The sequence below is a fragment of the Scatophagus argus genome, chromosome 16 (assembly GCF_020382885.2).
Source record: "Scatophagus argus isolate fScaArg1 chromosome 16, fScaArg1.pri, whole genome shotgun sequence".
NCBI classification, from domain to species: domain Eukaryota; kingdom Metazoa; phylum Chordata; class Actinopteri; family Scatophagidae; genus Scatophagus; species Scatophagus argus.
In genome coordinates this window covers 2,674,755-2,697,384 of record NC_058508.1, presented here as the reverse complement: position 1 = coordinate 2,697,384, position 22,630 = coordinate 2,674,755, and the positions used below count along the sequence as shown (strand labels likewise).

At 39.9% G+C, this 22,630-nt stretch overlaps 1 protein-coding gene across 3 annotated transcripts; it reads left to right on the top strand.

Annotated features, from left to right (window-relative positions):
• The first annotated feature begins 349 nt into the window (after positions 1-349).
• LOC124073910 (TANK-binding kinase 1-binding protein 1-like) lies at positions 350-20,555 on the top strand. 3 transcript variants are annotated; one of them, XM_046416471.1, is made up of 13 exons: positions 350-678; positions 8,496-8,730; positions 8,859-8,990; positions 10,021-10,125; positions 10,219-10,369; positions 10,964-11,157; positions 12,461-12,528; positions 12,632-12,738; positions 14,458-14,648; positions 14,784-15,074; positions 17,854-17,934; positions 18,026-18,253; positions 19,682-20,555. In XM_046416471.1, the coding sequence occupies exons 2-13, from the start codon at positions 8,503-8,505 to the stop codon at positions 19,808-19,810; spliced, it is 1,905 nt and encodes a 634-aa protein (XP_046272427.1). In that variant the 5' UTR covers positions 350-678; positions 8,496-8,502; the 3' UTR covers positions 19,811-20,555. The 3 variants fall into 3 exon arrangements, with proteins under 3 accessions (XP_046272427.1, XP_046272426.1, XP_046272425.1); XM_046416470.1 differs by having other exon boundaries at positions 8,496-8,736; positions 14,784-15,068; XM_046416469.1 differs by having other exon boundaries at positions 351-678; positions 8,496-8,736.
• Positions 20,556-22,630: the final 2,075 nt, after the last annotated feature.

The window sequence follows — 22,630 nt, the reverse complement described above, 5'->3', positions numbered from 1 at the left end:
TGTATGATCAGGAGATGTGGAGAGGAGTCATGCATGCATTCCACTCAAAACACTCACATATAATGTTCCCTCCTCTGAAGCGTCTGGAGACTTTTCATTAAATTGCTGGAGTGTCATATGCATATGTCATGTGCAGGATCTGTAATTACAAATTCAGACAGCATATTCATTGATAATATTATTTTGGCCAATTAAGTTGATGGGGAGGTGAGACCACTTCTTGGATCCATGAGTGGATATTAATGCTCAGTTGTAATGCTCTGCAACTAGTTTATGTATGACTAAAATTATTCTCTTTCCAAATACCTAAAGTCATATGACGACTTTTATACATTTGCATGGGTTTTAAGACTTGCTAAAACAGGCTACAGAGTATTAGATCATAGTCCACTATAATGTGGAACTATTGTTAAACCGTACGCTCCTCTGTGAACGTCCCTGCACCACCAAGGAAGGTTTAGTAAATAAAAATTAATGCTGCTTTTCTCCTCCGTTCAAAGTCTTCATTTGTTCTCTCACCCTCCCCTTGCAGTTGTATGGTCAAAGATGGGAGGGGGAGGTCCACACACACACACACACACACACACGGCCGCATCCACTGCTGATGTCAGACTCCAGTCATGTCGACCCTCCTCAGCACCAGCAGCACCATCATCTTCATGGCTCTTCTACAGAGACGTAAGTAACCCGGTTCCATTGTGTCCTTCTTCCAACTTCCCATTCTGTGAAATCAGCCAGGATCTACGGTTATCACGGTGGCAAAGCCCCTCTGGTGGAAACAAGGTTTCGGTGTTTCCGAGCTGCTCAGGCTGGGATGTTTTGGTTGCGCAGCGGTGGATGCTGTCGGGAAAAAGGCTCAGCAGTGACGCTGTAACAAATATTTTGAAGGACACCAGACAAATAATACGTACACAAACAAAATAAACAATCTCCCGGCTGGATAAGGTTAACTCCTCAGTCCCACAGATGTGCTATGCGGTGCTGTGGGAAGATTTATTATCTAGGCAGATAGGTGCATGTTGCATTTACTACCATCGGAGACTTTCTGAATATTTATTCCTGACCATAACATACAGCCAAGCATATTTTTTATTCAGTGGCGAGGTTTTAACAATGCTTAAAGAGCGCTGAAGCACGTGCTGCGTTCATGAGTGGTCGGTTTTTTTCGAAATGCGATACTAAGTGGAAATGATGGTGCATTTGTTTCATGTTACTTGTTACGAGAGGAAACGCAGCTAGATTCTAACCACATAGACACTGTATTCTGTTGTATTAGAGTTAACATGGCCCGATTTGTGCCTCCATGGGCAGATTGCATACTTTCAGGTAACAGCTCTTCACCATTGGTTAGCATACTATAAACTGTTTAACCGCAGATGTTTGGAAAACCCCAGAGAGGAGGGTTTAACAACACTTACTGCTGCTCTTTTTTTCCAAATTCTTAAATTTTCAAGCCAGCTGGATGACAAAACATTTTGTCCATCGAATGATAAAAAAAAAAAATATTTTCCCATGATACAAGTTTCTAATCAGCTAGCTGGTAGGTTGCCATCTTTGTTTTCATTCAGAAAGAGGCACTCCTTGGGAAATGGTTTAAAAAAATCATTTTTTTTATCAATCAAAGGATGAAATGTTTGGTCATCCTGAGGGTTAGAAGAAGAAGTTCATACTAAGGAATGAGCGGCTCTCAAACCGGGCTTGCACCTTTATGAAACGGTCTTCTGAGCTGAAGCCAGACCAGGGTGGTCCCCATAGGCATGTACCCCATGGTGCCAGGAGCTCTGCAGCCAAGGAGGAATGGTCTGAAAAGGCAAATCGAGCTAGGATGCTCACAACCTGCAGGGTCAATCATAGCCCACAAGTGATTACACAAGTGATGATTGTATTGTGTATGTTAGAATGAAGCTTGTGAGCTCAAATATTTTGCATCAATAATAATTCATTTTAAACATGTAAATAATCCCAAACTACTGCACTAGGACTGTAATACTGGAGCAATGACAAACTGTTTGCTATTTGTAAATTAGCCTAAATATGAAATGGATCAAATAGAATAGTACCAGATTGACTCAGATGTTATTTTAATTAAAAAGAGCATTAATTTGGCATGAGCAGAAGACCCAAAATATGTTCTATTTATCCCCATCTGTTTTGACGATGACTTTGTGCAGTGACCTACTAACCATACTGCTCATGCACTGGTGAACAGGATACATTAACACACAGATAGGTTGATTAATGGGTGGCCTTTTCATACAGAAGATCCAATCAATTCAGCTGACCCAGCTAGATCATAACATGCGTATCTGTGTTGTTGGAGAATAATTTTTCAAACTTGAAGTTCCTTCATAAAGCATTATTTTTTTCCTGAACTAATGAACACAAAATCCTTAGTTTCTCTGTTACTCCGTTTCCTGGTATCTCCTGGACAGTTCCAACTCATTGTTGTCAATTTACTGCTTGCAGTTGTAAGTTGGTGCTTCGAAGTACCAAGAGGTACTCGATCACCACCATTTGGGTGACAGTATCTCACTGAGGTGAAAACTGTCTTAGTGTATAGTCTACTGTATGTGGCCTATGTGACCTCATCATGTGCAACAGTGTGTGACACTGATATCCGTACTGGAGACAGACATGTACAATGTTGATATATGACTAATATCTAAAGTGTAGTACATATGTAACGGGACAGGAAGAGTAGACTTCAGAATTGGCATGGCCATGCACTGAGTAACATCAGTTCCATGTTAATGCCATTTCACCTCGATGGAGTGTCATTACATACTTCATCATAAGACATCAGCATCTCTGTATGCTGAATGTTGCATGAGGTCAAACTAACTATATTATTCCAGAGTTCAGCTGGTGTTACTTCATCCATGTGAAGCAGACATGTTGGTCCAGAGCTCAATGAGCAGCTACGGTAGCTATTGCTCATTCAGAATCTTTTTCTTTTCCTTTTTTTTTTTAACCTCAGTTGAAATATCAAAGTTGTAATTGAAACCACTATAGAGACCTGGCAAACCTGCTATGAGGATGGAACTGCAGAGTGGTTGTTGGTCAGCTCCATAGGCTTAATTACTTCTAAAGCCCCATTAAAAGCATAAATTTAGAATTTATGTTGAATAAAAAAAAAATACATGCAAATTAGATATATCTGTACTGTTGGGAGGCATCATTTAGTCACTTTTGAGTCAATAAAACCCTAGTCTGGTGTCTCAGTTTAGTGGGCGTCAATTCGAGGGACCTTTATATTTTAAAGATGTTAATAGAATGTTTGTGATGCAGCTGCAGACCTTTGCTGCAGATACGGTTTCATTTTTAAGTGCTTTTGAATAATATGAACATGCTTTTACGTTGGCACTTCCAGTTGACTGATTTTTTTAAGGTAATATTTTAAGTGAAATTGGTGTTAAATCTGCTACTTCTGCTCTGAGTTTTGACGTAATCTCTCGGATGTCTAAAAGAATCGTAATAGCAGGACTGCACTGAAGACTTCATGGCTTCCTGTTGTCCCCCAAATTCATCTGCATTACTTCTAGTTTTAAAGAGGCTTACTGAAACTCACTTTGTCCGCATTGTCATTTTGTCCTCACTACATTTTCCTCTCCATCCGAAAAACTAAAACTAGCTGGAGGTGGGTGGTCTGTTTGATCATTCTCCTGTGCGGCAGCTGGATAAAATCCAAACGGGCCAAGAGTGGAAGAGTGCATTGCTTTACTTTTAGTTGGCTGTAGCACCGCTCTTTGTTGCAGAAGGTAGAGGGAGATAAAGGGGGTTTGGAGAGCATGTTTTAAGTTGGTATTTGTGTGCTCATGTGTGGGAGGACAGAAGAGAACTTGCAACAATACACAGTATGAACCCAATACCTACAAATACATTCCATGAAATAAGGCAAAAATCATTTTCATTTGTCATAAAATTCTCAGAGTGTTTTGGTCCTTCTCTTAGGAAGAGGCATGAAAGCATTTATTTAGTTTTCATAACTTAAATTGTTCCTACTATCACCAGTATTTACAAGAATTCCACTGGTTTCCCCAAGACTGTCCCAGACTTTCTGATGCTATTTATAACACAGTCTGACCCAAGACCCAACTAGCACTGTCCAATCTTGAATCATGAGTCATGCAAGACTAAAAATGTACAAAATGACCATCACAATGACCCTGAAACCCAGCGCTTTGTCTGGACCCATGACGGTTTCACGAGAATGCCATGAAAGACAGATTAGTCTTCTTGAAAAGGTTCATGTAATGCCAAACAATAGATCGGTGAGAAGGCTTTGACACACTTCAAATGTTCTGAAGAGAAATAAATACAGTCAGTGTCCTCATAACCACCAGTTTGTTGAAAAGGTCACATGACCATGAACAGTAGGACAGAAAGACCTCATTTTCTTTACCTCCTTCATTCTTGTTCTCTCCCTGTTCTTTGAATCTCTCTTTCTCTCCATGTCACGCTCTGTCCTCCTTGGTTATTCTAATTCCCTCTCATCTCTTTGTCTCTGTCACCCTTATTTGAAGTCTTCTGCCTTTGACTCTCTCTGCTTTCTAGCTGACTGTGTGCTTGCTCTCATAGACACTCGCAGACACACACACACACGCACATGGACACGGACACACACACACACACACTCTCACCCCCCCACTGAATTAGCCTTCAGCTGTGCTCACAGATAATGTGCCATGTCATCAAGGACTCTCTCTCTCTCTCTCTCTCTCTCTCTCTCTCTCTCTCTCTCTCTCACACACACACACACACACACACTCTCCTTCCCCTCATCTTTGTGTGGCATTTAACACGATTGAGCTTCTCCTGCTTTCCAGTACAGATAATACAGATAATCCAGTACAGATATTTTTTTAGGAGGAAAATGATTATCATCATCATTATCATCAAAGTTAAATGTGTCAATATCCATACTCATGATGAAGGAAAATTCTGACTGGGCAGCCGACCATCAAATTTATTCAGTCAAGTTTATATATAAAAAAAAAGGTTCTCCTCATTATGGGTAATGTGAACTTTATGTTTGAGAGCTCAAAATAATAGAGAGAGGAGAGAGAAAGAGAGAGAAAAGACAGAGAGAAAAGAGAGAGAGAGAGAAAGAGAAAAGAGAGAAAAAAAGAGAGAGAGAAAGAGGGGTGGGTGGGTGGACACAGACAGAGATGCGTAGCAACAGCAATAATAACAGAATGGAATGGTAAAAAAAACAATATTAACAATAATAGTGTAACAGTAGTAGTAGTGATAATATGATGATGAGGCAGTCCAGTGAGTTTTATGTTGACTCCAGGGGGGTTGTGGGTAATGTGGACTGTTAGTCCATTAATAAATGAAACAACCATGTGATGAAGACATATGGCCCCGCTCTGATCTGCCTTTGGCCTGTACTGTATGTGTGCGTGCTCCTGCAGAAAAGTCAGTTGAGCTGAGTGAATTGAGTTTAAAACTGAGAGGGAGTAATAGAGGAAGAACTAGATAGACAATAGACAAAAGCAGTGTGTGGGCTGGAAGTGTGTGTGAGTGTGTGTGTGTGTGTGTGAGAGAGAGAGAGAGAGAAAGCTTGTGTGTGAAAGAGACTGTGGGCTGTAAGAGTGGGAGTTATCTGGATAGAGATGCTTTGACCTCTGCTACTGCAGCTGCCTTTAGGCTTTTTTATACACACACACACACACACACACACACACACACACACACACACACACACACACACACACACACATGCTAAAGAAGGGAGAAATAGTGTATCAGTGAAGGAGAGAAAGGGATTTGTGAGATTTGTGAGTTGCTTCAGTTGAAATGATCACAATGGAATTAATTTTATTATTCTGTTCTATTCTACAGTACAATACTCTTGTTGTTAACCAAGTCATTGCTATTAAGATAGACCTTTATTAGTCTCGCAGTAGGGAAATTCTCATTGTCACAGCATCTCAAAGATAGCAAAGATAAAAAAAAAAAAAAAAAAAAAGTGGTTTCTTTAAAAGAAACTACAGAAAATACACAATATTTGCAGTATTTCACTGTTTTTATATTACTAGCTGTAGAAAAGTCACCATATTTTATATAAGGAGACGTTTGTTGTGAAGTGAATGGAATCTGGAATCTGGACTTCAAGCACCACACTACGACAGCTGCTGCCCCTTTATCATCTAATCATGTGTCAAATGCAAATGACAGATTTACCCAAAAATGTTTCATATAAACTTTTTTGTTAAGGTTGTTTTTGTTTAGAACTAATGCATAGACAGGTCTCCCATTGACAAACCAAACATCTTAATCTTTTCTGTGATGTTTAGACAGATGACAGGACAGCTTGTTGACAAGCCTTTGGTCCACCAGAGAAAATGTACATCTGTGTGTGTCAACACACTTCTTTGCATTAGATACCATTGCCTCTAAAATTCGCTTCACATTCTCTGAACACATTTTCACATTTTAAGAGGTTTTGTGGTTCTTCGGCAACACCACGTCTTCACTTCTTGGAGTCAGCATTCATTATTTCCACAGTCACAAGAGGTATCTTGAGGAGGAAAGATACCTGTCTCCTCCCAGAAACCCAGATAGGTCATTGTAAGCTTTGTGCTCTTATTCTGCTTAAAACAGTATTAAATCAAGTTATTCTGCTGAAATGTGGCATGAGAACTACACTGTCTGGTTTAATCCGTGATTGTTGAACACAGTACGCTGCCATATGTGTGTGGCTGTTTGCTGATGTAAAGGACATGGTACTGCTGTTATGAACCTTGTGTAAGATGTTCATGTATGAAATGTTAATGTGCTGCAGAGCTGCACGCTCCATCCTGCTCTTATCAAACTGCTTCTTAGATCTCCTCTGCCTCAACATCTGAAGACTGTTCTATGGGAGGCTGACTGGAGTTTCAATGTTATGCACTATATTTCCTCAAATAGTGACCGGGGCCTGTATTTACCTAAACCTAAAAGGAACCAGGCCTTTATATGAATCAGGCCTTTATTTCTACTCCCTCTGTTTTCATAAAATCATGGCAGGACGTCAAGGGACAGAAACCCTAAATTTCTTGAAAGGGCTTTTATTGACAATAAAATTATGCCTATTGTCAATATGGACACTATATCTTTGATTTCATTACTGTTCATATTTCAGAAGAGGTATGGGAAGCCTGTGATCACTGCCATCTTGTTGGTATTTTAGGGAAGTCTGATTGATACTCCTGTTTGTGGAAAATTCTCTGGGTGTTTCTTCAGCTATTTCAATATGGTTTTCTTCTCCTTTTCTCTCCAATGGATCTGCTGTGGCTGTGTGGCAATGAGCCGCAATGTGAGCCACTCTGAGTGTATAGCTTGGAGGAAGATGATTGGTTCCAGTCTAGCAGCTACAGATTCATGGAGCTGCAGTGAGACCAAAATGAAAAAACTTGCATGTTGCGGTCATGAACAAGAAAGGACAGAAAATAGCATGGGAAGGTTTCAAACATAAGCTGCAGGTGCTAGTGTGGTTAGCCTGCTAACGGCAGTGTTGTAAATCATGCAGCATCTAACATTGTAATGTCATCATCCTCCATCATTGTCCTAGCCTCAGTCAGAATTCTCTAATCTGTTGCTTCTATTCTTTTATTTTACCATACAGCTCATAAGCAAGAACATCAAACAACATTTCCACAATGTGTGTGTCCATTTCTGCAAAGTGAAAAAAGGCAGGTCAAGTCATGACCACAGACAAATGTGTATTCCCCCTTTCTGCATAGAAATGAATAGGATGCCAAATCCAGCCAGATTGTTTTATGAATTTTCACATTCATCAAGCTTCTCATCAATCTTTCAATCAGTGAATTTGGAAGGCTCTCATTTCTTCACCTCCAAGCAGCTAGCAAGTGTGCTGTTGTCACAAGGAGGGGACCTTTAAGATGCACTGAGACAAAAATGACACGTTTATATATTTCTTGGATTTTTAAAGAATAAGGTACAGTATGGTACAGTATTTAGCCAACAAATCCAGTCTGTCATGACCCCTGTGTCATCACACCTGTCCACCATATTGGAGGTCTAAAGCTTTGAACATATGCATATGCATCATTTGCAGCTGTAGTTCTGAACTTAGATTCTTCCTCTTCTTTTTTTTTGCGGGGGAATCAGTTTTCTACCGTAACCATAGAAACCGCCAGTGAGAAGCAGGGGGCAGGGAAGAGAGGATGTATTTTACAGCAGCAGATGGAAAACACCAAACCTTTGGCTGACGGGCTCTGTGGGCTCCTGGCTGAAGTTTGAAAACACGCACACACACACACACACACACACACACACATTGACTGTCACCTCTGCCAGGACATGGGGCTTGGTAGATTTGCTGCCATTAGTGCCCCCACTGTCTGAGGTGGAGAGTGCAAAGTGACTTACTTAGCTGACATGGCTGCCAGCCTTTCTGTCTGTCTGCCCATAGCCCAGCCTGTTTTTTTTTTCTGCACCACATTGCTCAGATGCTAACTGCAACTCTTCCTTTTCCTCTCCTCCAGCTAACTGATGATGGATCTATTCCGCAGAGGAGAGCTGGGGCTGCTGGGAGGGGGAGAGGGTCTGAGAGATGATGGGGGTGTTTCCGGGATCAGCTGGTCTGCCAATCGGCTGCCGGAGGACATGTACCCAGCATCAGGATTGGCCTTGGCTGCTGCCTATCATGACATCAAGACCAGGCTGGCCAGTCTGGAGAGGGAGAATAGCAGCATCAAGAGGAAACTCAAACACTACGAGGTCAAGGTGTAGAACAGTATACACACACACACACACACACACTTTCAAAAATATAGACCCTGTCAGAAATATAGGCGCTTTATTGAGGTGTGATTTCTGTAAAGTCACTCTCCTCTTTTGTCCTCCAGTTTCCTATGATCAGTGAATTTGGAGAGGAGAGGATACTGTGCTGTTCCTGTGAGCCCATCATTAAGGATACCACTGTTATCCAATCAGAGACCACCAACCTTCAACAAAGGATCAACTCTCTCACTCAGGAGGTACTCTGTAATGCTATCAGCATTGTACACACCAAGGCAATTGCAGAAGTCTGGGATCAAGATTATTGGTTTAGCCAGATTACTGAAAGCACCATATGTTGCTAATGATAATGATGTGTATGTAAAGCAGGTCAAACATGAATCAGAAAATCAGTCTGTAAATGATTGTAAATATTTACAACAGGCAGCTTGGGTAATCATTTCTTGACCCCATTTACACTTCATGTATCCTGTGCAGTTCACATTGCTGTGGAATATAAAAAAAACCTTAAGTGTAAGTGCATCCCAGAAGCAAATCAGCTGTAGGAGGTTTGACATGCATTTGAGCCAGATGTTGAAAAGGTGTAAATGCATGCAAAAATAACATGTCCTCCCAACACTTGTCAGATACTCAGTTGAATAGCCTTTACAGAGTGTGTCCCTATTAAGTGCAGCCAAAGTGACACTGAAAATCAGATAGAAATTAGCTATTGTTCTCCCTGCCTATTGTATGAGACGGTGGCTCATATGAATGAGTTGCCGTAGTGACCAGATCCCTGAGCAGTGGTATGAGTGAGGGAGCAGCATGACTGAAGACAATAAAACTTTTGCCTCACTCATAGTCCATAAATAAAACTGATCCTTGTTTTTGTATTAGTTTTTGGATATTTGTTAGAAATTGTCGCTAGCAGTTATTGCAAGCTGTCATAACTGGCATTGATAACATCAGATGCATTATCATCAGCTTCAGTAGCACATTTAGTATGGTGCTAATCCAAACTTTCAAGTTTAGTTCGTTAGCAAAGCTACTGAATGGTCAGTGACGCCTAGTGATTCAGCATAGTGACCTCAATTTGAAAACTCATTTATAAAAATTCAATAGTACATATACTGTATGAAATACACTGATGTCTAAATGAGGCCTAAAAAGATCTAACCTTTGCAGATTTCCACAATTATTTGGGGACTTTGTTCTCAGCAACAATAGGAAGCATGGAGAAAACAAATATGAAACCCAAATTGTAGTAAAGTGGAATTTTCTCTGTGTCAGCTCCAGAAGAGTAAGGAGAGAGAGGAGAGGTTGGAGGAAGTCATCCAGGCTTACGAGAAGATTCACCTGGAGAAAAGCAATGTCCAGAGAGACCTAGATAAGATGGTAAACACATACAAGCACACACCCATGTTTCATCGTAATAATATTTTAAGGCAAAGTGTTAAGCTGCAGTTTGGGTGTGTTTGTGTGCGGCAGACCACTCTGGCAGAGCAGCATGTGGAGCGGATATGCAGTCTGGAGTCGGCTCTCAGACAGAGAGAAAGTTCCCTTCAGAAACTGAGCGCTCAGCTCCGCAGCAAAGACGCTCATCAGTCTCAACTTCACACCAGCCTCGATGTACCCAGAGGTGCGTTCTGTTTCAATCATGGCAGTATTTCCAGTCATGAGAGGAAAAATACATTCATAGGGTTCTAATAGCGGAACAGCATAATAATAGAAGTACCGTTAGTTGAACTGAAAGGACAGGTTTCATTTGAAATAACATTTCATTCCTTATTGTTTTGTTCTTTTATTCCTGGTTTTGTGTAGAGTTAAAATGGAAACCGAAGTTTTTCCAGCCTGCCGTGCCGGGTTACGTGTACTCGGCTTGATTGCTCTTCAGGGAAGAGATTTAGCAGTTATAAAAACATAATTTCAAATATTTTGTCAAGTTTCTTCTTTTCTCTTTAGTAACATCAATATACAGTGTGACTGCTTTATGCAAAACAACAATGTACATTACTTACAGGTATAATATAGAAAAATAGATGTGTTAAATATCCAGTCAAGTAGACATTTAGCTCTACATCAGAACAAATCATAAACATTTGTAAAATGATGATAACAATAATAATAATTTAAGAATTAAAGTTCATCCTTTCATTTAAATCACAGTAGAGCGGTGGCTTGTAAGGAAAAGTCGGAGGACATACTGAAGCTGTTGTGTGTGTGATTGTGTCAGAGGGCCGTGGGCCGACGCTGCAGAGCTCCCGCAGTCTGGACGCTCTGTCAGACTTGAAGCTGCAGCGACTAGAGGCTGAGCTGGAGGGGGCCCGGCACCAGGCTGAAGGCGCCTGTCAGAGGGAGAAGGAGCTGAGGGCTGAGCTTCAGAGGCTACAGCAGGAGGTGGCCCAGCTACAAGAAGCACAGAGACAGGTAGGCCTTATGCCTGAACGCTGGATGTTTACACTTCAGAGCCATTATCTTTACTGCGGCTGTCATTTTTCTCCTTTCACATTAATGAAATGTACAGAGCTGATGGGGAACCAGCCTTACTTTTCATTTTTCATGTTTCATTATGTCAATAATGTATAATGACCAACTTACCCTGGTACAGTGTCTTTAACACACTCTTTGTCACACTCTTTGGTGTAGCCTGATTAAGAGATTCTGTTTCATGTGAACATGACTGATGATGAACATCATAGACATGTTGACATACTGATATTCATGTATTTGCAAAATGACAATTTAATATAGGAGACAACAACTAAAGAATGCAAAAAAGTCTATTTATGAGTGTACTTAGTAGTAGTAGTGTTATTGTGTTAGTAGTGTTATATTAATATAATATTTTTTGATCACACTTGAGAAATGCAGATCGTGTCATTGCCCTGGTGTGCGTGTGGCACGTTATCTAATCAGGAGATGATGGTTTATTATTTCATTACAAATAAATACAGGTGTATGTTCACTTCTTTACCTGACGTAGACCATCTCTGGTTGAAATAATTTCATTCGTATCCACATCAAATAAAAGACTTGAAGACAGTAGTGTGCCGATGTTTTTAGTGTACCTAAAGTAACATATTTTATTCATATTCATATACTTTTGTACTTTTGCAACTTTAATTTATTTAAGTGACTACTTTTACCTCAGTAGTACAGTTTCTGGCTTCTCTTCCCACCATGTGGGATACTCAAGTTGTGTTTGGTTTATGGCACAAAACTTCTATCATTGTAGCCTGTTCTTTTTTTTTTTTTTTTTTTTTTCACACAAGGAAACTGTTCTCTAACCTACATAAAAAGCAGTCGTGGAAAAATTGGAGCCCACGACAATCAACTTGGTGAACTCAGAGATGTACTGTGAACTACAGCTAAGTAGCTAAACTGCAAACTCACTGGTGGCAGTCAGGATTTGGATCACAATATTCTGGCCTCAAATATAATAATTCTATATATAATATAGGCTAATTCTAATATACAACAAGTTTTACAAACATTTGTACGGGTGCTGTTTGGCTTGTAGCACCTGGAAAGACTGGCAACAAACTGAAAAGCACAACTGCCACTAATCACGTATATTTTACATAAATGCCGACCATTTTCCTGAATCATAAGTGAGACAAATAATAAATATGATATCATTTAGGTATTTAAATAAAAGCATGTTAGACAACTTGTTCATTACTACAGCCCCAGTAACAGCTCTGTGTCTGTTTGTCTGTCTGTCTGTCAGTCACGGGACTTGTCGTCACACTGTGAGCACTGTGATGTAGAATGGATAAAGAAAGCCGGGGATGAACAGTGAGTCTTACCTCAAACAGGAGACTATTTTCATGCCAGTTTATAATATGTGACACTTTGTTGATATGTATGTGTTTATTTAGTCACTGTCTTTGTGTTGCAGGGTGAACCTTGCGTTAGCCTACACTGAGCTAACAGAGGAGTTGGGTCGTGTTCGCGATCTGGCTGTGAAACAGAGTGATCTTCTTCGACATGTCTCACAGGAGCCTAGTAGGTCACCTGCATGGCTTCTTGGTTTATGGCAAGAAGCCTTATGGCTCTCCTGCTATGGCGCACTGTCCCCATTTTGGGCTAGACAGACTATCTTTCAAAGATGGTTAAAATCTACAGTGTGTGTACGCGCGTGTGTGTGTCATTTTATTGTGTATCTCCACTTATCCGAGCGTGTGAGAGGAGCAGTGAAAATTTCCATTCCACGCTCACACTGTTCGTTCCTTCGGCTCTGTCAAAGCTGCTTCACTCAACACTGCTCCCTGGTCAACTGAGATCTCACCTTTCATAACATGGTTTGGGGGAATACTCAATTCTGATTGGTTGTAGGGTGCTAACTGGACACTTAAGAAGTAGTTCCAGTGAAATTGACTATTCACTATTCCAAAATAATGTGCTGACTGCAGGCATCTCTACGTTTGAATTAAACGACAAGGAAAAATCTGAATATCAGCAGTGAGTATAGTCCTGCAGAGTCTTATCCTCATGACAGGATGATGACTGTAACACACATCACTGAACATCACATCACATTAGTGGTCATCTCACATCCCATTCACTGTTGCGTTTGCTGCTTCAGGCTGGGGCCAACACTACACATGGACTGTCATTTGTTGGTGAAATTCTTGAGATGGATTTGGGACAACGATATGGCAGAATAGCTAGATTACTGTAGATTGTTGTTAAACATACTGTCAAATTTTATTTACTGTTTGTCAACAGTATGCGATGTTATTGACTTTGAATCTTGCTAGCATAGCATTATCTTTCTGGGTCATAGCTGAGCCAGGGTGAAGAAAACTAGAAATATCTCCCATTGCCAAGTATTTAATATATTTAATTTTTGTCCTGTTCACTGGAGTAATAAACGATGCCTCCACTGCATAAGGACCTTAGGTTGGTAATGATTGTTCCAGGTATTAGTCAAACCCTCAGGTTTTTCCAGGGAAATGGGGTTATGGTTGGTTCTGGCCTCCGTGTCATCCTTTAAATTCTGTTGGTTAATAAGTGATAATAAATGTTAACATACATAACAACATGGTAATGTAGCGTGATAAAAAACAGAAGAAATCTGTATTATTATTATTATTATTATTATTTGTTGCTGTAATGAGCTTCATTTCTTTCAAAACGTTTGCTAATTTGTTCGCAGGTAGCACCTATCCTCTGTTTTAATGTATTAGCATAGTTCACTGATAGGTCAGTAGGTCATGCAAAAGGTGAAATAAAAATTTGAAGAGCACCTGCTACTCGATCACAAGGAGAAACTATTTGAAATGGTATCTTGTGCTTGCTGAACAGTTTATTACAGTTCAACTATTTATTTCTTTCCCACTTTAGAAGAAAAATTTGGATATTTAATAAAAAGTAAGTGCCCTAGTTCACTAGTTAATCATATCTACATCCATAATCACAGCGTTGGCAATTTAACAATGTAGTGACTCTTTGGACTGACTTCACCCTTCCCCCGAAAGGGATCACCAGTTGCTCTGTATTTATGTGCCAGTACTCCTAATGACCGACCACTAATTTCCATGCTATGTTAAGAAAATTATTCATTTCCACAGAGCTCCTGATCACGCATTAAACTTATCTTGTGGTGTATCTCTCTTGGTGTTGCTTCTGAAGATTCCCTCCAAACTAAGGGCACCTGAAATGTAGGTGTGGAGCGGTGGCGTATTATTTACTGTCCTCTCTGTTTCTCTCTTCCTCTTGCAGTTTCTCGTCCTCCCCCTGCTCCTCAGCGTCTCTCGCCCACCTCCCCCCGGCGCTCCTCGCTTTCCCCTGATAGGCTCCTCCCCGCCACCTCTCCCCCGCTGTCCCCAAATGATGGCCCTGCCTCATACTCCCATCAGCCAACCAGCAGTCGTCTACGAGCAAAGTTCCAGGGTCGTCGTAGTTACTCAGAGGTGAGGCCGGATTTTTGGTGTCGTTTGGTTGGAAAAGCTTACACTTGTTTACTTTTTGTGTAATTGTGCAGTCAAACTACAGATCTACTGCATGGATATCTCCACTGAGCTTCTCACCTCCTCCCCTTTGCTCAGGTATCTGACCCATCAGCCATCCAGAGACCTCCAGCTCGTCTGATGAGGGATCCCGTGTCCACCCTTCCCAAGCCCAGGCCCCTCCTTGGCGAGATGCAGGGTTATGGCCAAACCAAAGCTCAGCTACGAACCTCCTTGGTGGGTCTGGTCAGACCAGCATCAGCTCATGGAGCTGGAGGGGAGAGAGGTGGAGGAGGAGGGGGAGGAGAGAGAGGTGGAGTCAGCAGTCTGAGCAGCAGTCCTCATCACTGTGCTCTGGACCTGGGCTTCCCTCTGGCTGCTGAGGTGACGGTGGGAACTATCATTTGCTTTTATTAAGTTGACTTTCCTCATTAACAGTCTTAGATGTACACTTAGTTTTATCGTGCTCATAGATGATTTAAAGTGCCTGATATGTTCTTATAGTTAAGCGTAATGAATTACTTTATTTACTTGCTAATTAGCAAATGTGAGCATGCCAAGATTGCGAACCTGGTTAACATAAGTTGCTAAAATGAGCATGAAAGTTGTATATGTCAAGGATCCCTAATTTTACACAAATTAGACATTGTACCCCAGTTTGGTAAGATTTTGCTTCTCGCAAGAAGCAGAAGAATTTTGTTTTTAGGTGTTTTATTATATTTATTATATCAAATGACATTAGAAAAATAATCATACATTCTGTCATTGTGTGACTTATGGATAGAATCATAGTGAAAATAAATCATTTCCTGTTTTGCTGGGGAGCTTCTGGAACCTCCTCAAGGACTCTGAAAACCCTGAAAACAATACACCCTTAGTGATGGTTGAATATTTCCTCAGTGAGCACCAAAACTTAGTTCATCACAAAGGTGATTGATGGGGATGAGGTCAGAGCTCCGTGCAGGCAGCCCAGTTCCTTGTGATTGACAAGTTGCTACCAATGCATTTCCTCAAAACAAATATCAGTTTCGAGTCTACAAAATGGTAGTCCACAAACCAACTGGTCATGTTGTGGTAGATTTACACTTGTTGAATCAGGAAAGGGACAAACACAAACAAATATCATTGTATCATCCCTCCACCGATACTAAGGAACTAATTCTAAACCAGGAAAAACAATGCTGCTGCTTTTATTAGGACATTTGAGATTGGTAAACATTGCAACTAAAGTCACACTACTTACAGTGGTATGAAAAAGTTTGGGCACCCCTGATCATTTTCAGGATTTTCCTTTATAAATCATTGGTTGTTCGGATCAGCAATTTCAGTTAAATATATCATATAGCAGACAAACACAGTGATATTTCAGAAGTGAAATGAAGTTTATAGGATTAACAGAAAGTGTGCAATAATTACTTAAACAACATTAGGCAGGTGCATAAATTTGGGCACCACAACAGAAAAATGACATCAATATTTCGTAGATCCTCCTTTTGCAGAAATAACAGCCTCTAAACGCTTCCTATAGCTTCCAATGAGGGTCTGGAGTCTGGTTGAAGGTATTTTTGACCATTCTTCTTTACAAAAAATCTCCAGTTCAGTCAGGTTTGATGGTTTCCAAGCATGGACAGCCCGCTTTAAATCACACCACAGATTTTCAATAATGTTCAGGTCTGGGGACTGAGATGGCCATTCCAGAACGTTGTAGTTGTTCCTCTGCATGAATGCCTTTGTAGAGTTTGAGCAGTGTTTGGGGTCGTTGTCTTGTTGAAGTATCCAGCCCCGGCGCAACTTCAACTTTGTCACTGATTCTTGAACATTGTTGGCAAGAATCTGCTGATACTGACTGGAATCCATGCGACCTTCAACTTTTAGAAGATTGCCAGTACCTGCACTGGCCACACAGCCCCACAGCATGATGGAACCACCACCAAATTTTACTGTGGGTAGCAAGTGTTTGTCTTGGAATGCTGTGTTCTTCTTCCGCCATGCATACCGCCCCTTGTTATGTCCAAATAACTCAATTTTACATTCATCAGTCCACAGCACCTTATTCCAAAAGGAAGCTGGCTTGTCCAAATGTGCTTTAGCATACCTCAAGCGACTCTGTTTGTGGCATGTGCGTAGAAAAGGCTTCCGCCGCATTACTCTCCCATACAGCATCTCCTTGTGCAAAGTGCGCTGAATAGTTGAACGATGCACAGTGACACCATCTGCAGCAAGATCATGTTGTGGGTCTTTGGAGCTGGTCTGTGGGTTGAGTTTGACCGTTCTCACCATTCCTCGCCTCTGCTTATCAGAGATTTTTCTTGGCCTGCCACTCCGGGCCTTAACTAGGACTGTGCCTGTGGTCTTCCATTTCCTCACTATGTTCCTCACAGTGGAAACTGACAGCTTAAATCTCTGAGCCAGCTTTTTGTATCCTTCCCCTAAACCATGATGTTGGACGATCTTTGTTTTCAGGTCATTTGAGAGTTGTTTTGAGGCTCCCATGTTGCCATTCCTCAGAGAAGATGCAAAAGGGAGAACAACTTGCTACTGGCCACCTGAAATACCCTTTCTCATGATCGGATTCACCTGTGTATGTAGGTCAAGGGTCAATGAGCTTACCAAACAAACTTTGTGTTCCAATAATTAGTGCTAAAGGTACTCAAATCAATAAAACAACAAGGGTGCCCAAATTTATGCACCTGCCTAATGTTGTTTAAGTAATTGTTGCACACTTTCTGTTAATCCTATAAACTTCATTTCACTTCTGAAATATCACTGTGTTTGTCTGCTATATGATATATTTAACTGAAATTGCTGATCCGAACAACCAGTGATTTATAAAGGAAAATCCTGAAAATGATCAGGGGTGCCCAAACTTTTTCATACCACTGTATATACTATATACTATATACTATATACTATAACTACTTAGCCATCAGCTTGTGTGACCTGTTCTCAAACTACTAACTTCATTAACAGCACATACTGCTGGCTAAACATAGCAGGTCAGGTTTTTGTGATCCAGCTCATCCTGCAGTAGTCAGGTTATCATTAACCCAACACCTCCTATACGTCACACTTACTAAAAGGTTTTAATATTTTTGTTGTATTTTTCCTTGGAACTGCATTGTTTTTCAAAGTAATCCTCATGCTCTCCCTTGCCCCTCATCTCATCCAGGTACATCACTTCTGTCACCTTGACGACCCACCTGAGCCCACCCCACTGGTGACGCCACCACAGTCCTCTGATGATGAAGAGGTGATGGTGATGATGATGACATGTGAAGCTCTTCTTGTGACCTTAAAGTGGGGTCATTCATTTTGAAAATGTGTGTTATGTAAATTTACAGGACGTGTGTACGTATCTATCGCCGGCTGCCAGCCCACCTCAGACGCTTGGCGCAATTGGGATCGGCTCATCGTCTCCTAGGGAACAGCCCCTTCACCCTTCATTTCCGTCTCCTAGGAAACAGCCCCACCATCCCTCCTTCTCCGCCCCTGAGGGCCCAGCCACCCTCTCCTGCCATCTGCCTCCTTACATGAACACTGAGCATGCTCAGTCATGGCCCTCCATTAACGTGAGTAGAAAACAATGATGGGAATTATATAAAGCAACTAATAGATTCCCTGTAGTCTCTTTGTGAAAACCACTTCAGTGTAGCAGCCAATCAGGGTGAAAAAATATAGCAGAAAAACAACATTACACACTAGACAACTAAACAATGTTGTGCTATAAGCAGAATGGAACAGAGGGTACAACACACTATCAGTAGAACTTTATGAAGAAGAGTAAAAGACATTTTGTGTGATAGAAAGAATTAAAAAATGTAAAATGTGACAACACATATTGATAAAAGGGTTAAACAGAAAAAAAAATAGCACTTACCACATCAGAGCCTAAATATTTTTTTAAAGCTGCATTAAAGGTGCAATTCATAAGATATGGCAAGAATTTTAGCTTCAAACATTTAAAAAAAAAAAAAATGTGACAAAACAAATGTTGACTTTATGTCAAAGATGACTCCGCATTGTGTTGCAGAGCTATCTACTGAAGTTAGTATCCAAACCAGCGAGCCCCAGCCTGTCCTGTCTTGTAATACCAATTTGGACCTCTGGAAGCGATAGTCCAACAAGCCCCTGTAGTTTCAGCAAGGAGATGTATACAAGCCGCAAGTTTACTTAGCATTTACTCTATTAAGTAAACAAAACTCACATAATGTCAAGAAAGAAAATACTCACCAACACCTATTTGCCTTACTAAACAGCCTACTCCTTCATAATACAAGTTTCTTTCTTTTGCCAAGCTAAGACAAGCTTACTTACTTTGTTAACTCCTCATAAAGCACTGGTCATTCAAACAATACATAAACAAAATATGTTTATGCCTGGTCCTCCGTCGCTTCACCTCTCTTCTGTCTCCACCTGTCATGTCTTTTTGTCCCCGCAGTCATAGTTCTCATTGGAGCTGCTGTAAATCATGTCCATACTGTATCTGCTATATCTGGACTGGTCTCAGTCCTCCATGTTCACTGGGATGGAGCTGAGTCCAGTTGCCCGTGTGACCCTCCATGGTCCAGGAACCATCCACTCAGCTATAGTGCCAGTAGCTTCATGGCTAACTGAGCTAACAGTAGCTTTAAATGATTACAGCAAACAGTTTAGTGAGTAGTAGTTGGTGGTTGCCCCTATGTTTCTGGAGCTACCTTTAAATTGTGGCCATATTTAATAAGTTGCTACTCTAATGGAACTTTTTGGTCAGATGGGGCAGACCAAACAGTTCAAGCATAACTGACATGCTATCACCTTATAATATTATTATAGCTAACATGCAACCACTCATCTGGTTACATGTCCACCAGACACAGGTCAGCATCAGCATTTATTTGGAGTTGGAGTTGATTAGTGTAGCTTTTTGTAAATATATAATTCAAGTTTTAGTGCAAAGTAAGATCTGGGATTATGCTGTGACTTGAGGTTTAGTAATTTGTACCTTCCTTTGTCTACAGTTATGGATGGAGTCAGAAGAGAGTGCTGTTCGTAGCTGTCCTCTCTGTCAGCTGACCTTCCCCACTGGTTACCCTGATGATGCCCTGATCAAACACATCGACTCTCACTTGGAGAACAGCAAGATCTGACTTTTTTTTTTCTTTAGACCAAGCATTTTACAGCTATTTTCACCCGTGATGAAAACAAGGGTCACCTTGATTGCTTTCTGTTTAGGTTTTATTCAGCATTTGATGAGCCTGCATGCTTCTTTCTATGGAACTTGCCCAATAGGACCACTGTCTTCTGGGGGGTTACATGTCTGGCTCAAGGAAAACTTCTTTCTACGTTTCCATTCACATTGTTCAATTACAAAACATTTTTTTTTCATTCACCAAGGGTATATCTACATTCCCTCTCTCACAAAGCTCCATTTCAACAATTCTGTACCTGACCAAACAATCCATTTGTACATAGACCTGAGAAATTGCAGACGTAGAAAAGACAATTTTGCTGTATCTGTCAGATACACTGACACACAGACAGGAGCTGCTGAGGCTCCATTGGTAACATCACATCTGCTGGTCTGAGGTCAACCCTGGAAAGAGAAGACGTGCTGGAAACATTCATTGCATGCAGTGTCTGAGAAACATGTTGTTTACATGTCGCAACATACATCAAAATACCTGGATGTTACAGCCCTTGTCTTGCTTTGTGCAGGGTCAAAATAACTGTTTTCAAAAGATTTCTAGAGCTACAATTAACTTTTGTAAGAGTTAAAATGATTCAGAGGATAAAAAATGCCTGCGGAAGTTATTCCATTAGCGACATAAGCTTATTTGGATGTGATGATAAAATGATCATTGTGTAGTCTAACTGCCAGTTTATAAACATTTGACACAACAATCCATGGATAAAGGATAGTTTGAAGGTTCTACTCAAAGGACCTAGTGGAGTTCCAAAACAAACTATATGAAAACTCAAGAGTCTTACATGTTCCCAAGGTAAAAATGTAACTTAATGAAAACAACCAAACAAACAAACAAACAAACAAAAAAAATAAAATAAAATAATAAAATGAATTACTACAGCAAACGAGCACCTACTGCCATCTCCTGGTGAGGCAATGAAAGTGCCTTGGTTAAACCATAACTTTTCTTTTAAAATAAATTGGAAGCCCATTCTGCTATGTGATTAAATGTTTTTCCTCATAATTGTTATATAATAATATATATATTATTAATAATATATTATCTGAACTATTGCTTAATGATTTCAAATTTATGGAAACCTAAAGTGGTATCTCATAATTATGTTATGTTTCATTATGCCCATCCACCCCAACCCCCCCCCCCTATTTATGCTTTTGTATTATAATTATGATACAGTTTCTGTAATTATGAGAAGGTATTTGACAATTTTGGTTTTCTCCTTCATAATTATGAGACATGTCATGAGATTAGCCTCAACATTTCTCACTAGTAGAGATAGTACCACATAATGATGTATCTAGTTAGTCTAATTATTAAAGTTTGTAACATTTTCTGACTTATCTCATTTGAACTTTTATGAAATTGGTTCAGTAATTATGAGGGGGAAAGATGATTAAATGAAATGAAATTAATGGAAAAATAAAGTTGGACCATTATATGTATGTGATATTAGTGCATATCAAAACTGTTAGTTTTACTTTTATAATTGTGGTAGTATTTGGGTAGTAGGAGGTAATAATTTTAAGCATAAGAAAGTTAGATTTGTAATTTCTGATCTATCTCATAACTATGATTTAGTATTTCAGAATTATTTATATTTATTTATTTATTATATTAAATACTTTAAAAATCATACCATAATCATTAGATGGTATCTCATAATTATGGGAAGATTAAAGCCTAATAACTGAAAAATTGTGTTTTTCATAATTATTCAATTATCATCATTTTCAAGATCAAATAATTCAAATAATTATGAGAAACTTATCTCATAATTATGACTTTGTATCTTATAATTATATCATCTACTTATACTGTCTACTTATGTATTTATCCATCTAGTCATAAAGTTACATTTTGACATTTTATTGCACATTTCGAGGTACTAATTGATACATTTTTTCATACTCTTAGGATAGGTCATAAAATATATAATTTTTTATGACTTAGTACAAAACTTTAAACAGTTTCTAATTTGTATGGATCTATAATGAGATTAGACACAACATGTTTTGCAGTCTAGTTTCATGTTACATTTTACACAAGACACACTCATGAGTTTACATATTTTGTTTTGGGAGAAATGCAGCTCCACGTGTTTCTCATGGTACTTAAAAGAAAAAGCCAAGATCAGACATCTGCAGTGATGCCAGAGATATAGCACACTTGTCATCGCTTATCACTTCTTCTGCATCTGGATTGCTGTGCTGAAAAGACCTGTACTCACCACAAGAAACTGTGGGTGGATATTTCAAGAGACTGAAACTGACTTTTCGACTTTTAGCTGTTACTGTTTCAAGGATGAAAGCCAAACTTATTAAGCAAAAAATCAAAGTATTTAAAGTCAAAATAATCTTCATTGTAACTACATAGTGAGTCATTCCTGGGACAGATTTTACTCATTTGTCTCTTGTTCAGATGGATTTACAGTACGATGTTCATCAGAGAAAGGTTCACAGCCTTGCTGAAGGACATTTCACCCAGACCTTTGGCGGTGGCTGGACACTGGCTGTTTGAGCTTTGAACTCTGAATCATTGAATCCTTCTTCCACGAAGCCCAGCGAAGGCTGTGGAAGAGCTGATTTTACTCCAGAAAAGCCTCTATGGGAATTCAACCTTCTTCCATTCCATCATTACAGCTTCTTAAAAACATTTTGGCAAATAAGTTCCATTTAAGGTACAGTTTGACTTCAGGGTGTGTCCATGATGTGTGTACATACACTTTTATAAGTTGTGTAAAGTTGTTGGATACCAGCTAAC

Excerpts from the sequence above, each read along its gene's own strand:
- LOC124073910 (XM_046416469.1), top strand. The coding sequence starts at position 8,503 with ATGATGGATCTATTCCGCAGAGGAGAGCTGGGGCTGCTGGGAGGGGGA. Across the intron at positions 8,991-10,020 it reads TCAACTCTCTCACTCAGGAG|CTCCAGAAGAGTAAGGAGAG; the intron begins GTACTCTGTAAT and ends TCTCTGTGTCAG. Across the intron at positions 11,158-12,460 it reads TACAAGAAGCACAGAGACAG|TCACGGGACTTGTCGTCACA; the intron begins GTAGGCCTTATG and ends TCTGTCTGTCAG.